The 20,820-nt window shown below is 40.5% G+C and overlaps 2 protein-coding genes across 11 annotated transcripts in view; one reads left to right on the forward strand and one right to left on the reverse strand.

Annotated features, from left to right (window-relative positions):
* Window positions 1-3,956: 3,956 nt before the first annotated feature.
* RPL15 (ribosomal protein L15) lies at window positions 3,957-8,188 on the reverse strand. Of its 2 annotated transcripts, none has more exons than XM_014829833.3 (4): window positions 8,054-8,188; window positions 7,230-7,411; window positions 6,658-6,794; window positions 3,957-5,837 (listed from the first exon to the last, which is right to left on the reverse strand). In XM_014829833.3, exons 2-4 carry the CDS (start codon window positions 7,399-7,401, stop codon window positions 5,532-5,534), a joined length of 615 nt encoding a protein of 204 aa, XP_014685319.1. In that variant the 5' UTR covers window positions 7,402-7,411; window positions 8,054-8,188; the 3' UTR covers window positions 3,957-5,531. The 2 variants fall into 2 exon arrangements, with proteins under 2 accessions (XP_014685319.1, XP_070348967.1); XM_070492866.1 differs by having other exon boundaries at window positions 7,948-8,068.
* Window positions 8,189-8,214: 26 nt separating this feature from the next.
* The window catches only part of NKIRAS1 (NFKB inhibitor interacting Ras like 1), a 90,537-nt gene continuing 77,931 nt past the window's right edge, over window positions 8,215-20,820 (forward strand). For 5 of the 9 annotated variants that reach the window (XR_011496432.1, XM_070492872.1, XM_070492868.1 and 2 more), the window contains exons 1-2: window positions 8,300-8,439; window positions 14,609-14,719. Coding sequence is in view for 7 of the 9 variants with exons in the window: in XM_070492872.1 (XP_070348973.1) it covers window positions 14,626-14,719 (94 nt within the window). In the remaining 2 variants the exon portion in view is untranslated. Of the gene's footprint in view, window positions 8,440-14,608; window positions 14,720-16,677; window positions 16,815-20,820 lie in introns of those variants that run through there. The other 4 variants (XM_070492869.1, XM_070492871.1, XM_044755093.2 and 1 more) reach the window with 2 other exon arrangements.

A 20,820-nucleotide genomic window follows, 5' to 3' on the forward strand; every position in this document is an offset into this window, starting at 1 on the left:
CATACAAAAAAATAGAGGAAGATTGCCACAGATGTTAGTTTAGTAACAATCTTCCTCAAGCAAAAAGAGGAAGATTGGCAACAGGAGTTAGCTCAGGGCCGATCTTCCTCACCAAAAAAAATAAATAGGTTGATGGGGCTGGCCCGGTGGCCCAACAGTTAAGTTCGCACCTTGTGCTTTGGTGGCCTGGGGTTCACCAGTTTGGATCCCAGGTGCAGACATGGCACCGCTTTGCAAGCCATGCTGTGGTAAGGCGTCCCACATAAAGAAGTAGAGGAAGATGGGCACAGATGTTAGCTCAAGGCCAGAGTTCCTCAGCAAAAAACAGGAGGATTAGAAGCAAATGTTAGCTTAGGGCTTATCTTCCTCAAAATAAATAAATAAATAAATAGGTTGAAAACTATACATATAGTGATGCTGTTCTCTGCAGCATTAATAGCAATAGCTAAAATCTATGAATAAGCTAAACGTCCAGCCAACATTCCCAAGAGTGAACTAGACAGTGATAATGGGGCTGTGAGGAGAGGACTGCTGGGTAAAAACTGCCACTTGGGTGAGTCTCTGGGAAGTGGTCAAAATGTAGCTTGTGGCTGCATGTCACCTCACCTCACTGGTATGTCAGGCCAGCTTGACCCTTCCAGGACAAGTCCAAAGAATTATTTTTTCTCCAAATGATAAATATTTATAAAACTTATTTTGAGTTTCCAGCACCACAGCAAAAGACGCAGGCCAAATTGAAGCCAGTGGAAAACTAAAGATCTTTTTAGATCAAAATCTTTATTCTTAGAAAAGGTCTTGTAGCAGTTCCTTCTTTATAGTTAGTACTGTTGGGATGAAACTCTTGTCAAAACTTTCAAAAACCCAATATCAACCCATCAATGGAAGTGGTAATTATACACCTTAAAAATCTGTAGCAACAAATATTATTCGGATATGAAATCTATATGTTGGACACATTTTGTATGGGGAAACTAGACTTCAGATGCCTCATCTTTATCTACTGAGAAGTACCACAAAAAAGGAGAAAAGAATGTCAAGGGTCTAAAGCAGCACTGTGTGATAGAACTTACTGTGATGGTCAAAACGTCTTCTGTGCTGTCCAATATGGTAGCCTATGTGGCCACTGAGCACTTGAAACGTGGCTGGTGTGACTGAAGAACTGACTTTTTAGTTATATTTAATTTAAGTTTAAGTCACAGGTGACTAGTGGCTACCATATTGGATAGGGCTATTCTAAAGTATTTTTTGGTAAATATTTGTGTGGTTTACAGGAAAGAAGCCATGTTACATAGTAAAGTGACAGGTAAATTGGTTGCAGAGTAGTGTGTGGATAACCCTATTTTGCCAAATGAATCAGCTCAATAGGTGGTTGCATTGTCTGTAGAGAATTTAAAAACAACAAAAGCCAACTAAAAGTCTGTCTGTTTTTATTACCATCATATGCCGACAATTCTAAGCAATGTCAGTGATAAAGTACTCCTCTCTGCCAGTGTGGAATGTACTGGTTCCTGCTCTCCCCTTGGTATACAAATGTTCTCCACAATACCTTAAGTATGTATAAGGACAAAAGAAAATCAAATGGATTAGGGTATGTGGTAGCCATTAGAGCTGTTCACAAATAATTTGGTTCTCCCTCTCCTTCCAGGCACATAGTAAGATTTCAATTTCCCACTGTTTGAACTCAGGTTTATCCATGGGACTTACTTTGGACAACTTTCTGAGCAGCTGCTCTAAAAGCCAGAGCATGCTGTACCATGCTCTCTTTGCCCTTTGCCAGGGGCACCTGGAAATGTTCCAGATAGCAGCTATTCCTGTAGCCTGGTTTCTGGAGTAAGAAGCATGACCAACCCTCAATGAACATGTAGTATGTGCAAGAAATAAACCTTTATTATTTTAAGCCACTAAGATTTGGGGGTTGTTTGTCACTGTAGTGTAATCTAGTCTGCCTGACTGATACAATACACCTACTAATTTCCCTTAGGAATTTCAGAATTTAGAGATGGAATCAGAGCTTAGAATTGAAAAGACAAACAGCTGAAATTTCAAAAACTTATTCTACATAAAGTCACCTTTAAGAATCTCAAGAGCAGAGAAATGACGAAGCATAGCAGCGATGAGCTAGCAACCACCCTACAATTCATTTAATATAGCATGGTGTTTAAGAGTGTATGGATTTTGATAGAAAAACGGACAAAGGATTATAATGGAAGGTCATTGTAAAGCAAACACAAGACTCAAATATATAAATGATGTTTGACTACTTATTGAATTAGGGTCAAGCTAGGCTATGCTGCCATAAGAACGAACACAAGTATAAACAAACACAACATATACACTATACAAACTATAAACTCTTCAACACAATAAAGTTTTCTTTCTCATTTGTGTGGTCTGCTAAGTGTAGAGAAGCTTTCCTCCATCTTGTAGCCATGCTATTTGGATCTTTGGCCTCCATTGGCCTACCAACTCTTGATTGTCTTGGAGAGAAGTAATATATCACTTTTGCTCCCATTCTATTGATAAGAATGTCATAAGACCTCTACCTAAACATATAAGAGACCAGGAAAACATTGTTTAGCTGTATGTCCAGGAAAAAAAAGCTATAGTGTGCACATGGCTTTGCCCCTGCCACACTCAGAAGTAAAAACTAGAACTAGGAAATACAATTTTCCTATCAGACTGGCAGAGCAGAATCTCTCTCCCAATACGTATAATTTTTAACTCTGCCATTCCACTTCTAGGAATTTGTCATACAGACAAACTAAGATATATGTACATTTTTTGTAAAAGCAACAGATTGGAAAAAATCTTAAATATTCATCAGTAGGGACCACATTAAATTATGGTACTTCCATATGATGGAATACCCTGCCGTCATAAAAAAAGAATGAGGAATCTCTTCATGAACTATATAGAAAAAGCTCTGAGATATGTAACTAAATGAAAAAATCAACAATGTATACAATATCCCTTCATTTAGGTAAAAAAGAAAAAATACATGTATTATGTTTATACATTACGAAAGTATCTCCTGATGAAAATTCAAAAAACTGATCACATTGATTGCCTCCAAAAGAGGAATTGGGGGCAGGGAGACTTTTACTGTGGACCCTATTGTATCTTTTGAATTCTTAGCCATGTCAATGTAATACCTAATCAAAATTTTAAATTAAGTTTAGACAGGATATGAATCCAAACTGCCACTATCCGTTTGACCTTGAACAAGTTGCTTCATCTTTTTTTATGTCTTAGTTTGCTCATCAGCAAAAGTGAGTTACTATTAATACCTACCTCTTGTGGGGCTGAGAAAGGGGTTGCTCTAGCCCTAAAGAAAATTCTAGTCAATTTGGGTGTTCGAATCACATGCTGACCTAGAAATAAAGCAAACAGGAACAGTCTGTGGGGTGATCAGGGAAAGCCTCTAACGTGACATTTAGGCTCTGGGGAGTTTCCTCATCATAAAGGCATTAGAAAGTGCTTGGTGTGTCTGAGAACAGCAAGGAAGCTGGGATGAAATCGAGTGAGGACAGCAGTAGGACATGAGGTCACATGGTAGGAGTGAGGGAAGATCACAGAAACTCATTTCCAAGGACTTTAGTTCCCAGCAAAGGTGTGACACAACACAATCCCTCTAGCTGCTGTGTGGAGACGGAACCCTGGGTAGTAAGAGCAGGAGCAAGCCCTTAACTAATGCTGACTTTTTGCCTGAACCCTCCCCTCCCCTTCCCAAACTGGTATCCATTATAGTTTGAAAACTTTTAAATGAGTTTTTCTAACTCATGCAAGGACCAAAGAACCAAGAGAAAATCTCTAAAGACTAAGTACTACATATTTTATTTCCCCTCAAATTGTTAACTGTTTCTGCCATCACGTTTTAATACGTTTTGGCAGGTTAGGGTATTTGGTGTGCTTTAAAGCACATTAGTATTAGATGACAAAAGATAACAGAAGGCCCATTTGTTTTAGTTTAATAAACATTTATTCCTTTAGTTGAACAACCTCTACACACAAAATATATGGTCTAAGTTTTTTTTTTGAATGCAAAGGAATTTAGTTCTCAAGCAGTTTTATGAGCCTGCTACACGTTTTCTAGAAATCATTTAACTGAACCTATTAAGACCCCTGAACAGGCAAAAAACTGGTTTAAGGAAACCAGCAATTAAATTTTGAAATCAAACTGCCTATTTTTAAGTCAGCAAACCCAGAACTGGAAAGAATTGGGGCAACTCCTCTTCTCTATTTCCTATACACTCAAATTCACCCTGGGAGACAGAAGCCCAGTCTACTGGAAGACATGATGCAAACAGAACGTGGTGGTATGCTTAGGGTTAAGTTGGGCACAATTGATGGCCTGGCAAGTTTGTGGAATGGTAAGGATTTTGAGAGTAGTTTGAGCAGGGATGAGAAAATAACTGTAAACACACAAGATTGGAAACCATGAACTCATATCAACACCAACTTTTCTCAGTAGCCTAATGGGAATGAATAAAGTGGGTTGACCCAAGATTACCTGACTGACTGGACTGAGCAACAATGTTATCTTTAAAGCCAACCATTTTTCCCCTAACGTGGCTAAAGAATTCATAATGGTCACTTCAGCACTACAAAGCATTTAAAATTTTCATCAAAGCTGACTTTTTCTATCCTCACACTTGAAAGCTATCTGACGGCCACCAGTTTCCCAGTCCTAGCACTGACGACTAGCTTACAAACCTCAACTTTAATTCCCTTGTCATTCACCTAACTCTCAATTCACATCAGTTTCAACATATACCAGCGTAAATATCATTAATACTTGGCACAAAATTCAGTATTCTACAACTCCCTGTCATGGGAATAAACCAGAAGTCTCCACCTTTTTTGTGAACTTCAATTGCACTGTGGAGCCCAAGGTAATTTTGTTTAACCAGAATTTTTCACTTGTAAGAGCACCCTCTTGCAACAGGTTTATTCAATTCTCCTAAAAATGGTGGCATTCTAAACTTTTCTCCTTTCACAAGCAGTGGTTACATAAATATTAAAACCTAAAAATGTGGACCCTCGACAAGCTTATTTTTCTGCATATGATAATTAGGATATCCTTCACATTTCCAAGCAAAATCCATTTAAAAAATGTGTCTTTGCCAAACTCCAAAAACAGCCAGTTGAGAGTAATCCAGGAGAGCATTGCATCACCCCAATAAAGCTGTAGGTTTCATCACATGCACCAACAAATCTACATGGCTAGTTTCTGCACTCCTGTTACAGAAGTTATTTTACACTTATTATACCAAACAGCATTTTAAACACTGACATATAAACTCCTTAATAAGATAAAGCAAAGATGAAAGCATTTATCTTATTAGAAACAAGATACACCGTCACTTATAGTTTTCAAACATTATTGCACTTTAACTTTCATAATTTGACAATGCATTCATGAAACAAACTGCAGACAACTAGTTTTAACAGACAAATTAAAGAACACTTTTAAGCAGACATGACTGTCCTAAATTGTTTATTAGGTAAGAATTTTACAAACATTACTTATATTAGCGGTAACGGTGAAGCTGGAGAGTATTGCGCCTTCTCCAAGCTGCACGGCGAGAACCACCAATAGTGTGGTGGAACTTGTGGCCCTTTCCAAGGCCACGGCTCTTGCGGCCTGCAGATGTCAGCCCTCTCATTTCCCTGTGCTTGTGGACTGGTTTGGTGATCCACTGGGTATCAGGATTTCTTCTAATAGCTTTATGGAATGGATCAATGAGGATCACCTCAAAGAATTTGTATGTGGAATCTTCGCCAACCCAGTAAGAATTCAGAACTCTCAGAGCCCCACAGTGGCGTCCAGCTCGTTCCTAGAATAGGAAAAAAGGCCCAAAGTCAGCCTCCCACACTTCCCATAGTATCAAACAGGAAGAATTCTCTAGTTCACCACTAGGTGAGACTGAGGCCATTAGGCTACTTAGCTGCTCAAATATTTATCAAGCATCTCCCCAGAGGCTGGGACCCTAAGTATGATAAAGCAGACTTACTAAAATAGCACACACAAACATCCTTAGATTTGAAACCATTCCCTCTTACTACCTGCCCCCCCCCCCCCCCGCCCCACTAAGGCATAAATGTTAAAACTTAGGATTCTGGAACCTCTTTTCCTAATAAAGAGGTCAACAAACTTACAGAAAACTTTAATATTTAGCCTATTATGTTAGGCTTTGCCAGTCACAGCGGTCTCTTTGTCTTTTCTTTTAAAAATAACATTTTTAGCTCACGGGCCCTTGTTTGCCAACCGCTACAACAGAGCATAGCTTATTTACTAACCCAGAAAGCAAGCTTATAACTGACCACAGAAAAATCAGTGATACAAATAAATGCAGTTTCTATACACCGGGGGAAATGTGCCCTCTGAGACAAAGTTTACTGCCCTTCAATAGCTTCGGTTCCAGAGGTCTATGCTAATCATAAAACACAATTTCCAATATGTGAGCAGAGAGATTAAATCAGTAACAAAAGACAAAGTCTTTGAAGTTAACTCTTTACCAAGATTAGTTAAGTAAAAAAAAAAAATCACAGACCCCACAGGACTCACTTGTATACAAGTTAATCAGGAGAGCTGCTGAAATCCTTCTCCACCAACCCCAGGAGATGCCAATCCAACTGCTACTCAAAATCACTCACCTCGGCAACAGACTGAAGGCTTCGAGCAAACTTGAGCTGGTTAACACCATGATGCACAGGCTTGCCGTAGGTCGCGCCCTTAGGAACGGGGCGTTTGCGGCCACCACGGCGCACACGAATGCGATATATGACATAACCTGTACGAAAAAATTTACAAGGCTCTTATAAAAGCCGTAAGGGTGGAAGATCCAACGACATGTCACTTATGCCCCAACATCAATATTTCAGACCACACGTCAAACACTGTTACCTCTGATGTAAGCAAAACTAATACCTGTTTGAGACTCATTTCACGTTAATCACAGAGGTAGAGTTATTTCTCACTCTACACTGTTATTTTGCTTTAGTCTAGACTCACACGGATTTGCAATCTACGACACACTTGCTACTTCAGACAACTGGGAGCACGTAATCCACCGGCCAACAACCTCTATGCGCTGCACCTGAAGGCGGTTTCTGCCAAAGCCCTATGTGAAGACAGACATGGGCGCGATGGCAGCTCTTCCTCATCACCGGTTTCCAGCTTGCCCTGCGAAATATTTTATCGAGGCGTCCACGCAGACACCACTCACCTTGCTTGGCCTTGTATCCCAGTCTGCGCGCCTTATCGGGCCGGGTGGGGCGGGGCGCCCTGTGGAGCGCCGAGAGCTGGCGGTACTGCCAGCAGCGCACCCTGAGAAGAAATCGCATCACGTCCGACTGCTTCTTCCTCCATAGCTCCTGGATGTACTTGTAAGCGCCCATCTTGGCTCACCTTTGACATAAACCGCCTCTTAAAAACGTATCCCTTTAAAGTCTAACAAGACCCCGTCCGTCCATCTTAGTTCCTCATCAACCACAAGGAAACCACTGAGGATGAAAATGGCTCTGCACGCAGCGCGGGGAAAAGCCAGCCCCGATCCCACCTCTGCGACCGCCAGCGCGCAGCAGCGCAGGCAGGCCTCGGGCACATTTCTGCTGGACGAATGAATGGAGCCAGACTCGGGCACTGAGGGGCGGGTGACTGCGGCAGGCGGCGTCCCCGAGGGCCCGGCCTGCAGAGACCTCGCCGACACCACAGGGGAAGGCGCTACCGCCGCCGCCAACTTAACTCTCGAAGAAAAAGCACTTACTCTCCCTAACCCGCCGGCCTGGCTTTACGACGCCCTAGGCCCGGCCCCATGCCTCCCTTCACGCTCCAGGCCCAGCTCGAATTCGCGCCGCCATCACAACATCCCCCCCACAGCCCGCCCCGGGGGCCGCCTCTCCACGCCCGAGCTGCCCCACATCCTGATCGAACTCGCGCCGCACAGAAGGCAGGAGAAACTCCGAGGACGCAGGGTCCCCGAGCCTGGATGGCCGAGGCAAAGGGAGATCCGCGGCGGATGGACTACTGAAAAACTCCAACACAGCCTACCTGATGGCTGCCGCCAGACGGAAAGGAAAGAGCCTTTCTCCCACAATCCCTTTTGGGCTCCTCCCCCACCTCAGCGAGCCTCTTTCCGGTGGAAAGCTGCAGCCACCCGGAGCCTCATGGGACATGTAGTTCCGGCAGAGAGCCTGGTGGGCGGAGTTCGGCAGGGATTGGGTGCAGCCTCCTCTATTGTCCCGCCCCCTGCTCGTCAGGATTCGAGTTTGAGAGGCAGGGGCAACCCGAAACGGCGAGGCCTCCGCGGGCGAGCATCCTAGACAGTCGCGCCGCCGGGAGGAGGCAAGGTGGGGGCGGGGCTCCCGTGGCCGAGGTCCGCCGTGGAGGCGCGCAGCCGGCGCGCCGCTGTCTTCGGGGTCTGCGGAGGGGTCTAGGTCTGTGTCGTGAGGAGTGGGGGCCTCTTCATCGAGGCAGCGTCTTCGCCTGCGGCGTAGCTGAGGCTTCCCGGTGCCGTCCCCTTTCTCACCCCGGACGGGCGCAGAGATCCGGGACCCGGGGCGGCTCGGACGGTCCCCCGCGACGCCGCCCCAGCCGCCAGAGAAGGCGTTTGCGGTGCGGGGCTTCGCGGGTGGAGGGTCATTCGGGTCGATTCGGCTTTAGCCCCCGCAGGCCCCAGCTGTGAGGGATTTTGCACTAAAAAGGGTCCGTGGGGAGGGAGAGCGCGGGCGGCTTGGCGCTTTTCCATTTCCGTGCCTTTCCTGCCTACAGATTTGGTCCCAGATTGGTACGTCAGAACCACAGTTTTTTAGATTTATTTGCCAAGACCTGGTTGGCAAGTGCGAATGTTTCGGGCAGAAATACCGAGAAAATGCTGGCGTTTTGTGTTGCGTTCGTTATGGAAAAATAGGTGACTACGTCTTTTGCGTTTCCAGAATATTTTCATTTTTGATGCAATCATGTGGTTTAATTCTCTTAACAAATTCTAAGTGTGGCCAGGGTTTAAGAGAATCTTGTTTACTTTCTAAATCATTAGCTGTTTTGGTTATTTTTCCCCCCATTTCCTATTTTCCTTTTTTTTTTTTGTCACAGCTTTACCACTGTAAGAATCCTCATATGGTTCATTGATTCATTCAGCGAACCTTTATGAAGTGCCTGATATGTGCCAGGCAGTGTCCCAACTGCTGAGGATGCAGCAGTGGTCAACGCAGAAATTCTAGCTTTCTTGGAAACAGGCTTAAGACAGACATGTATTGTTAGGCTGTAAGTGCTAAGGACCAACATTAAGAGGAGAGTAAGGATAAGGGAGTGTTGGAGTGGGAGTCGAAAGTTTGGATAGAATGTTCATGGTAAGTCTCCTTGATGAGTAACATTTGAGAAAAGACATGAACGATGTGAGCCTTGGAGAAGTGGGCACTGATTCCACGCGGAGGGAAAAGTGCCAAAGCTGGAGTATGCCTGGAACAGCAAGGAGGCATTGTGGCTGGAATTAGCCATAGGAGAAACTAGCAGATGACATCAGAGAGGCCAAGGTTCTTAGGAGGATTTTGGGTTTTCAAAGTGCCTGAGATTGGAAACAATGGGAAGAATTTGAGCGGAAGGGTCACTTCCTGTGGCTTAACATTTTTAAAGGATCTTATGGATTGCGGCTTTGAGGCTAAACGGAAGAACAGAAAAAGTGGAAACAGAGAGACTAGTTAGGAGGTTTTATTAATTTCCTTTTGCTCCTGTACCAATATACAGCAAATTTACTGGCTTAAAATAATACAAATTTATTGTCTTATAATTCTGTAGGTCAGAAATCTCACTAGGCTAAAATCAGGTTGTTAGTAGTGCCATGTTCCTTTTAGAGGTGATAGGGGAGAATCCATTTCCTTGCCTTTTCCAGCTTCTACAGGCCACCTGCATTGCTTGGCTCCTGACCCTTTCCATCATCTTCAAAGCCAGCAGCATAGCATCTTCAAATCCCGGTCTTTCTCTCTTGCTTTCTGACATTCTTGTCTCCCTCTTAAAAAGACACTTGTGATTACATTGGGTCCACTCAGCTAATCCAGGATAATCTCTTCATTGCAAGGTTCCTAATTTAATCACAGCTGCAAAATCCCTTTTACTGTGTAAAGTGAAATACTCATAGGTTTTGGGAATTTTGACACATCCTTGAGAGAGCAGGAGATGAGAAGATGGTACCTGGGACCACTTCATTAGTGATGGAGGTTGTAAGTGGTCCCCCCTTGGATGTATTTCACGGTAGATGATTTACTGATGGATCAGACATGGGGTGTCAGAAAAATGGGTCAAGAATGATTGACTACAAAGCATTTAGAAAAAAGATTCTGGCAATGTGAGTAATGACTGCTAATTTCTTAATTAGTTTCTGCGGTTTTGTTTCTTAATTTGCCGTTAGCAGTTTCTCAGGAGTTTTGCAAGATTTGGATTGGTATTTCCAGTTGATTTTTGAGATTCTTGAGGCAGGGATCATTTCTGGTTTTGCTCCCTAGTTTTTCCCTAATGCCTGGCATTATGGTAAGCTCTCAGTAAATATTTACTGGATGAATAAAAGAATGGTAAGCTGGAATCAGCTTATTATATTTTATTATGTTCAGTATTATTTGCAAAACCCTTTTAATGTGTGTTTATGTATTTATGTAAAATGTCTTTATGTATGGATAAGTCAAAGTATTGCACACAGTACATGGTGTTTACATAAATACACAGTGTAGAAGTTTTCCCCATGTGATGCTTACATAATAAGATCTATCTATAATATCTCTCTATGATAACAGTGTCTCAACATTAATATTTTTCCGATTGCATAAACAGTTCTTTAGATAGAAGAACAGAAGTACTCACAATTTGGAGGAGCTGTTTCTGATGGCTCTTCAAAGAGAATATTGACCAGGTCATGTTTTTATTCTCTAGCAACACTAGATTTGATTTGGAAAGCAAAGCAATATGTATTTAAAACTGCATTGGATTTTGTCTGTTAAGCACATTCTCTTAGTCATATACATCAGATGAAGATTAATAGGTCACAGATTGATTTTTTCTTTTTTTTTTTTTTGCTGAGGAAGGTTCACCCTGAGCTAACGTCTGCCACCAGTCTTCCTATTTTTATATCTGAGCCGCTGCCACATCACAGCCACTGACAGATGAGTGGTGTAGGTCAGTGCCTGGGAACTGAACCTGGGCTGCTGAAGCCAAGTCTGCTGAAGCAGAGTGTGCCGAACGTAACCATTAGGTCACCAAGGCTGGCCCCGTCACAGATTGAATTGTATTGTGCAGCAGTTTCTTAGGGTAGGGACTGTAACAAGTAGCTCTGACTGCTGCATTTTGCATTAACCTCAGCGTTGATGCAGTTTCTGGGTAAGCAGTTTCTGTTCTCACAGTATCACAGTGTTAGAAGGAAGCTTAAAGGTCCTTCATCTGTTCTGGAGCCTTTCAGACTCTTGAAATCTAGATTTACATTGGAGCCTTGGCCACCTGCAGGATCTGTTCACGTGGTTCATTGCCTGTTCAGATGCTGCAGATGGCCTCCTTTTTCAATTTGGAAGGAAATGGTGTATATTTATTCTGTTTGGGAATTATGAAATATTATAATGCTTAGAGAACTAAGTTTTTAGTAGTTTTTATGTATAAATCTGAATATCTGTAAGCATGAGAACCACTTCCTTATGCATAATGTGAATCCCCACTGTCACGATCATATTTGGAAACTCAAGTATTTTTGTATGTGTATTTGATGTAATTCATTCAAAATCTTACCTTAGATATTAACTTTTTAAAGAACTCAAACTTTTTTTTTTTGAGGAAGATTAGCCCTGAGCTAGCATCTGCTGCCAATCCTCCTCTTTTTTGCTGAGGAAGACTGGCCCTGAGCTAACACCTGTGCCCATCTTCCTCTACTTTATGTGAGGGACGCCTACCGCAGCATGGCTTGCCAAGCGGGTGCCATGTCTGCACTCAGGATCCAAACCGGTGGACCCTGGGCTGCCGAACCTGAACATGTGCACTTAACGGCTGCGCCACAGGGCCAGCCCCAGAACTCAGACTTTTTAATTGATGGTGCCAGGTCACTAATCTTCAGTTTTACATGTAGTAGTATTGTTTCCCGTTTGAAAAGAACAAGGAACCTAGAATGTTTCAGTTATGCTTTGGTTAATCACACATACCCTTTCATCTTTGTTTTCTTTTTGACAGTGTAAAATATTTAACACGGCCGATTCTGTCTTAGCTCTTCCCATCTCTTTCCTTTCTAAAATACTTTAAAATCCTTACCTAGTGTTTGAGTTACCTCTATTCTGTTACTTTTACTGTTTGCCCTTGATGGAGACTTCTCTGATATACCAAAACAAACCCCCTAATTTATTTATTTATACACACACACATAAATTAATACATATTTTTAACAGACTTTATCTGCTCATCCTAATATCAATGAGTGATCAAAGTACAATTGTAGCATACCACTTTTAAAGCAGATGTATTAAGACCACTTCCAAAGACTCTTGGAATAATTGACTGGTGAATTTCTCAGGATTCTATTGGTTTCAGCATTTCTCCAGTTTGCTGCAGTCTCCCGCGCTCATAGTTGCCTCCCCTTTTTAGAGGCCTGTTAATCACTGGGTGTTTTTTTCTTATAACAGCCTGCTTTACCCAAGTACAGCGTGTACCTGCCCCTGTAGAGCACTTGAATTTTCTTGAAGATTGGTATAATGTGTGGTAAAGTGACAGTTTTTTGATTGAACAGGAAGGGGAGAGGAGGTAAGGATTGGCATTTAGAAATTCTCCTGGGGCTAAGACATTTTTAGAGGAAGGGAAATAACAATACAAAAACCAGAATTTAGATTCCAAGAGTAACGTTTTCTGACAACAGAATTGTTCTGTGCTGCCATCATTTTTATCTTTTGGCAGATTTATTTCTTTTTCATCCTCTTCTCATGTGGCTAGGTGGCAACTTCCTTTAAATTTTAACTATTATCATTAAAAACCCTTTGAAAGATTGATTCAATGGTGTCATAACTTACAGGAGACCACAATATGCAGAGAGAATAGAATCCTATGATAAATGAGATGACATTAAATTAATCATAAATTCAGAGGTACGTGTAGAAAACCTTTTAAAATAGGCCATAGCTGCTGACATAGGAGATACCATACCATGGATGATCAATGTGACACAAAGCTCTGCCCTTATAAATAAAGCCTGAGAATTTTTCTATTGCAGTTATGTTGAAAATATAAGGAAAAGAAAGTCCCCTAAGAGCAGTGGCTCTCCTAGAAGCAAGTGATTATTCTTGATAAGATTTAGAAGGATTCCAAGCATACCACCTAGGAAGTAATGGTTGTATCACATAAGTGATGATTATTTCTCTACTGGTAAAATGTACTGTATGGCTCTGAGAAAGAGTGCTGTGTTATTACTGCACTACAATAATGTTAGCCTTAACATTTTTCCTGTCAGCAGACTAGTGTTTTGGCTGATTTGGGTCATAAAAAATTACAGACTTTGAAAAAATTAAGTCGAGAAGACTTATGGGAAGTTCATTTGTTGCTTCATGTTTTGTGTTGGTAAGAAAACAAACCAACCAGTAGTGATGTACAACACACGTGCATACACAGAAGGATACCTGGTATTCATTTTATGTGAATGCTGATTTGAACTTTCTTGTCGTAGTTGTTTTCTGACTTAAAGGAGTTGTGGTATCCCTTTTAGTCAGAGTTATTGCGTGTTCTGCAGTTCCAGATGAGAAGAATTGGGGGAAATAAGGAGGTGGTGGGAGATGGCAAAGGCAATGTGGAAACGTAAATTCTCTTTCCAGGTTATTCTGTTGTATTTGATGAGCCTTTTTTCATTTCTGCCTTGGCTGCTGTTACTTTGCCTTCTGGAAGATAAAACCTCTGAGGAAAATTGAAGAAAATGTTACCTGTTCTTGCTTTTCCTTGGATATGTTAGGAAGCTAGGAAAAGTTTTGCTTTTCTTACTGGTTTAAAGTGCCCGAGCAATTTTTCTAGCATCAGGAAGTATGACTCAAAGTATGACTAAGAGAACCCATGTGGCTACCAAAATCCAGTTTCCCACTCTCCTGAGAAAAGACTGACAGTAGCATTAATAGCAGTAATGTTTCTTTAAAAAAATCATGTCCATTCTCTATCCAGATTTTTATCTTCATGCTTCCTTAACCTTTTGCTTAAATGTTTATTTTTCCAAGTAAATATTGACAAGCAGGCAGTTTCTTTCAGGGATTGGTTTCATCTAGGATTCCATCTGAATTCCTATAGACTCAATTAGCATTGAAATATTCTTTGTATAAAATGTATTTGTTATTTTTGAAAACAAACGTGGATTCACATCTATATGTGTAGTCTTAGGTTTACCTAGATTACCTCGGCAAAGATAGAAGAAACTGGTAACACTGATTGCTCTAATGGAGCAAATGGGAGACTAGAAAGGGAGTTTGGAAGGATGTACCTTATTCTATATATGTTTTTTTATATTTGAAATTTCTTGTCATGTATGTATGGCTTATTAAATTTAAACTTAGAAAGAAAAAGAAAAGGTTGATTTCAACAGTATACAATTTTAAAGATCTTCTCTTCTCTTCACAGTGATATCCTGAGAGAAGATGGGAAAGGGCTGCAAGGTTGTGGTTTGTGGCTTGCTATCTGTGGGGAAAACAGCAATTTTGGAGCAGCTCCTTTATGGGAATCATACTATTGGTAAGATTATTTTTCTCTCGTTTCTCTGTAGGTTCTGGGAACTGTTAGGGGTCTTTGGTGGTACACGAAAGTGAGGTGTAGTCTAGAGGGACCAAAAGGGTCATAGAAGTCAACAAAAATTGAGGGGGGCAAAAATGGGGGAGAGAAAAAAACATTTTTATGTTATTGAAATTCAAGAGTGTTTGCTGTAAGTTATAACAGTTAAGAAAACAACTGTATATATCTCTCGTTTGTATATATGTGTTTCCTGTATATTTACATAATGAATAGTGGTCTTGGAGTCATAGCATCAGTCACTTAGGAATATCCTGAATGATCTCTCGTTCTTATTTCAAACATGACTTTCCAGTACTACTGTATAGGTTTTAAAAATGGAAGAAACAGCTGTTTGCTGCAGTGTGACCTAACTTTATGAGTTGGATTAGCTCATTCATTTATTCATTCATGGAGTTAAATAATTATTAAATACTTGCTATATGATACAGGCTGTGATGAGGCCTTGTGAGGATACAGAAATGAAGACGATGGCGTCCATGGCTTTAAGGAGGTCATGGTTTAGTAAGGAAGACAGACGTTACAGTTTAGCATAAAATGAGGTTTATGTTAGAGAGCGAAGTAGAATCTTAGATCTTTGAAGTATTTATCTCTGGCAAGTAGCTTAGAGGGCATTTCTAGCTTACTTTTATTAATCATTTTGATGAGCTCTGCTTCTCTTCCACCTTCCCAAAATAATATTTAACAATTTTGGTTAAATCCACGTTGAGTTTTTATCATGATGCCTGTGCCAGCAGTTCTCAAACGTTTTGGTTTCAGAATCCCTCCTGTCACAAATCTTGCTCTTAATGTTTTGCCTCCAGATACTAATTTATGTCTATGCAAAAAATAAATTATGCTGGGGGTGGAAAAAGAAAAGAATCCCTTTACCCTCTTAAAACTCTAAATAGCTTTTGTTTATGTTGGCTATATCTTTTGATATTTTTATTGTATTAGAAATTAAAAAAATGTTTGTTACTTAAAATAGTAACAGTAAACTTATTACAGCTAAGATAACATATTCTTATGAAAAATAATTATATTATCAAAAAACTTGGAAGATGAGCATTGATTTACATTTTTGAAAATCTAATGTCTACCTTAATAGAAGGCAGCTGCATTATCATATCTACTTGCTTTTATGTTCAATCTGTTGTGATATGTTGTTTTAGTTGAAATACATGAAGAAAATCTGGCCTCACACAGATATATAGTTAGAAAAGGTACGAGTATTTTAGTAGCCTTTCCAGATAATTGTGAATATTCTAAAACTCAACAAGTGATGGTTACTTAAAGCTTATTGCAATGTGGAATCTGAAACCACATCAGTGACCTTTTCCTGCTCTATTACATTAAAATCTCATTGATCTATCTTGCACTTTAAATGGGTTTTTTACCCAACATGGTTTTTTAACATCCTGAATTGGTCAGTTGGAAAATACTGGTTTACTGAGATGAGCAGATCTTCCAAATTAACAATTATTGATATCATCCCCAGTCTCATCAGTATTAGGAAGCTGTCAAGTTCATGGTGATGGATACAATTCTGATTTCACTTAAAAGCTCAAATTTTATCATTGACAACAAATACTGTCAGTTATTTTCCTTGAAATGATAGGTTCCCTTTATTCATTTTTTAGAAAATGTGTGTCAAATACCCTGAATAAATATGTTTTTCTGTCATTCCGTCTTTTTTAATAAAAGTGGCTAGTTCAGCTTGCAACTCAAACACAAGAGTTTTTCCTCTGGACAATTACCATAATTTGTTATGCAGAAATACTTTATGCCTACTTCCCATTAATCACATAGAATATTAAAAAGATGCAAAGATGTATTCTCAAGGATTGAGGTTTAATAAAATTAGTAATTTTTACTGCTTCATCAAGGACATTTCTTAAGTGAAACTGGCTTTTTTTTTTTTTTGAGGAAGATTAGCCCTGAGCTAACATCTGCTACCAGTTCTCCTCTTTTTGCTGAGGAAGATTAGCCCTGACGTAACATCCGTGCCCATCTTCCTCTACTTTATATGTGGAATGCCTGCCGCAGCATGACTTGACAGGTGGTACGTAGGTCTGCACCCGGGATCTGAATCGGTGAACCACTGAATCGGTGGGCCACTGAAGTGGAATGTGCAACCTTAACTGCTGCTCCATCGGGCTGGCCTGAAACTGGCTTTTTTTTTTAACTGCAAGTATGAGATGGTGAACAACACAGCTAATACAGTTGGTGCTGCTGCCTTGATTGTACTAAGGCACCAGCAGTTTTACCCACCGTTGCTTTTGCATCAAGTACAAATGTCAACACAGTGGAAAAGGCAAATGTCTTAGTATTGTTATGAAAATAGTTTTGCCCATGTGTATTCCCTGAAAGGAGACCTCAGTGGATCTGTAGACCACACAGATCTACAGATCTACACAGAGAGCTACTGGCACATGTAAATATTCTCAGCTGAGCAGTATGGTGTACTATGATTGTTTCTTTTCTTTTTGTTTTTATGGAAGCTAACATTTGCTTTATTTGTCATTTCGTTAGTTTTGTTTATACCTTTGGCTAATTTTTCCACATATCCAGATGTTTCTCAGTTTTCCGTGAGGTCAGCTAAATCAGTTAATCCTTTTTTTTCTTGGAGGTACCCTTCCAGGAGCAAGCAATCCTTTTATGTAGGCCTTTTGCACAGCTGTCACCGTGGAACTTCCCTTTACCTTTCTTTCTTCCTGGGTTTGATTCCCTGCTTCCTAGAGGTCTTGTTATCTTTTGGTTTATGCCCTTCTTTTGGTGGAGCATATCTTCCAGTATAGTCATGCATCACTTAACAGTGGGGTTATGTTCTGAGAAATGTGTGATTAGGCAATTTCGTCATTGTGCGAACATCACAAGACTGTACTTAGACAGACCTAGATGGTATAGCCTACTTCACACCTAGGCTGTATAGTACTCCTCTTGGGGGACCACCATTGTATGTGCGGTCCATTGTTGACCAAAATATTATTATGCAGCTCATGACTGTACTTTTTTTGGGGTTGAAAAGATTGTACAATGGAATGGGGCACTGGGTGATGGTAGTCCTCAAAATGCCCTCTATGCCTGGCACATGGCACTAATCTTGGGGCTTCTAAGTAGAGATATTTACTATGGTCCCTGTGATTCCACTTACTCCTGTGTTACCTTCTGTTTTCTGGATCCAGTGTCATCTTCTTTCTATGATTACATGCTAATTTGGAAGGAGGCCTCCTCAGTTTGCTGAGAAAATGTATGTGATACATTTTTTCAGGCGCCACATGTTTGAAAATGTCTTTATTTTACACTCACAATTGAATTATAATTTTGAGTGTAGAATTCCAGGTTGAGAATAATTTCTTTTCAGTATTTTTAAAGTGTTGCTCCGTTATCATCTTTTATCCTTCTCTATTATAAAATGCATCATATACATAGAAAACTGCATAAAACACATAGACGGCTTAATGAATAATTATAAAACAAACTTTTGCATAATCTCCATGCAGGTCAAAAAGTAGAACCTTGAGGGCACTCTAGTAGCCCCCCCCGTGTTCCTCTCTCCAATCACAACTCAGCCCTTCCCTTGACTTTTGGTCAATCAGTTCTTTCTCTCCTTTATAGTTTTTCCAACTATGTATGTATCACTAAAGGATATAGTTTATTTTTGCCTGTTACTGACTTTATATCAATGGAATAATACTGTATAAATTCTTCAGTGTCTGCCTTCTTTCACTCAACAGTACATCTGTAAGACTCATCCATGTTGTAGGTAGCTGTGGTTTAATTATCATTGCCTTATAGTATCTGTTGTATGAAGACACTTCAGTTTATTTCTCTCTTCTATCTTGATGAACGTTTGGGCTGTTTATAGTTTGGGGCTGTTAGAAATCATGCTGCAGTGAACAGTCTTGGACATATATGCCACCTATTATGTGGGCAAGTTCTGGGGTGTGTATCTGGGAGTGAAATTGCTGCTTCATAGAGGATGTCTATCCTCAGTTTTACCAGATTCTATTATCTTCTTGCTTCTAGTGTTGCTTTTGAGATGCTGGGAGCCATTATCATTCTTGATGCTTTGGATGTGGAAGCTTTTGTAGGCTCTTTTTTTTGTCCCCAGTATTCTGAAATTTCATAGTGGTGTATCATAGGATTAGTCTGTTTCCATCCATGGTACCGAGCATTCAGTGGGCCCTTTCAATATGGAAATGTTTGTCTTCAGTTCTGAAATTTTTTTTTTTTTTGAGGAAGATTAGCCCTGAGCTAACATCTGCTGCCAATCCTCCTCTTTTTGCTGGGGAAGACTGGCCCTGAGCTAACATCTGTGCCCATCTTCCTCTATTTTATGTGGGATGCCTGCTGCCACAGCCTGGCTTGACAAGTGGTATGTAGGTCTGCACCTGGGATCTGAACTGGCGAACCCCGGGCTGCTGAAGCAGAATGTGCGAATTTAACTGCTGTGCCACTGGGCTGGCCCCTCAGTTCTGAAATATTTTGTTGATGCTTTCCCTCCTCTTTGTTCTCTGTTCTCTCTTTCTGGAACTCTCTTTTTGGAAGCTAGACTTCTGGACTAGTTCGCTAATTTTTTTATTTCTCCTCTTCTATTTTCCACTCTTAATATTTTGTTCCACTTCTTGGGAGTTAACATCATTATGTTCTAGCCCTTCTACAGAGGTTTCACTTCTTATTATTCTGTTCTCTTTTCATGGATGCACTGTCTTCTCTCTCGGAGTATAATATTGAGTAATTTTTTTGTTTTTCTTTTCTTTGTAGTCTTTTCCCTCTAAGGTGCTCGTTTCTGATTTTTGGTCTCTCCTTTCCTCCAGGTATCTGGTAGTCCTTGGTTGTCTGCTCATAATTAAGAGTGGAGAACTAAAAAGCTAACCGAAAGCTATAAGCATGTGGACAGGGTTCATGACTTTGAACTTCACTGTAAGGTGATCTGGGTGGGGCCTTGTTGAGCAACCCTAGATGTTAGCATATTTAGGATTTTTCCTTTTTTGCTGGCCAGATTCCCCAAATTCCTCTGCCTGGAGGATAAAGACCTGGCTGCTAAAGGTTTGGGAGCAGAGGGAGGTTGACACTTAATTGCCCCCTGTTTTCACTATGGAACTCAGACCCTTTATCCCACAGTCCAGGCATCCTCTATTTTACCCTCTCTAGAGCTTGCACCCTTAGTCTTCTGCAGGCATGGAGGAGTGGTAGTTGCCCAATGGCATGGAGTGGGAGAGGGGATCTAGGGAGCTAATGGAAGAGCCATGACTTTGGTTGATTTATAGAGTAACAAAATCTCAAAAGGTCTAAGCTTAATGGGGCAAGGAGGGGAACCAGACTGTTGTTTGGTGGATAAAACATCCACTATGACAAAAGTCTTAATACTTTTTGCCTTGAAATTATTTTGTAGTCAAAGCTCAATAAATTTGTGTCTTAATAGAATAAGCTTTAATTTCCGTCAGGTAGCTTAATATATCACAGCATGAGATATATACTCAAACCTATGAGTAATTTTCCCTTACTAAACATTGAACACGTTCCTTAATGTAAATAATTATGCTGATAAAAGTGAATTTTTGGTTTCTCATGGTCCAATCGATTTATCATTACATCATTATTCCTTTTAATACTTTATGGAGATTTTATTTAATACTTATAAACAGTTCATGTAAGGCACCTGTAACAAATCATTCTACAGTATTTAGGTTGTTTAAAACTCTTGCCATAGTTTTCAAAAACCTATAATATAGTATGCTTTATTGGTATAGGATGTTATCCATATGATTTTACCTCTGGATATAGCTCATATTTAAATATGAAAGTGGGTACAGGGACCATACTATACCTTTCTCATCATATGCCTCTAGCACTCATTACAGTTCCAAGTGTTAATCTTCTCCCCTTAATCCCCTTATCCACAAATGATTATTGAATACATGCTGTGTACACAGAATAGTTCATTTCTCTCAAGGAAGTTATAGACTAGTTGAAGAGACAAAACCTGCACAAATGGAGCAAACTAAAATGCATTTTAAAGGGATCACTCAGGCAAGAAGGGGACTGAAATTGGGACATCAATT

Source organism: Equus asinus, chromosome 21, assembly GCF_041296235.1.
Source record: "Equus asinus isolate D_3611 breed Donkey chromosome 21, EquAss-T2T_v2, whole genome shotgun sequence".
In the NCBI taxonomy this organism is placed as follows: Eukaryota; Metazoa; Chordata; class Mammalia; order Perissodactyla; family Equidae; genus Equus; species Equus asinus.

Coding starts and splice junctions, on each gene's coding strand:
- RPL15 (XM_014829833.3), bottom strand. CDS start 7,401: ATGGGCGCTTACAAGTACATCCAGGAGCTATGGAGGAAGAAGCAGTCG. Junction 6,795..7,229: donor GGGATACAAGGCCAAGCAAG/GTGAGTGGTGTC, acceptor TTTTTCGTACAG/GTTATGTCATATATCGCATT. Junction 5,838..6,657: donor GCCTTCAGTCTGTTGCCGAG/GTGAGTGATTTT, acceptor TTCCTATTCTAG/GAACGAGCTGGACGCCACTG.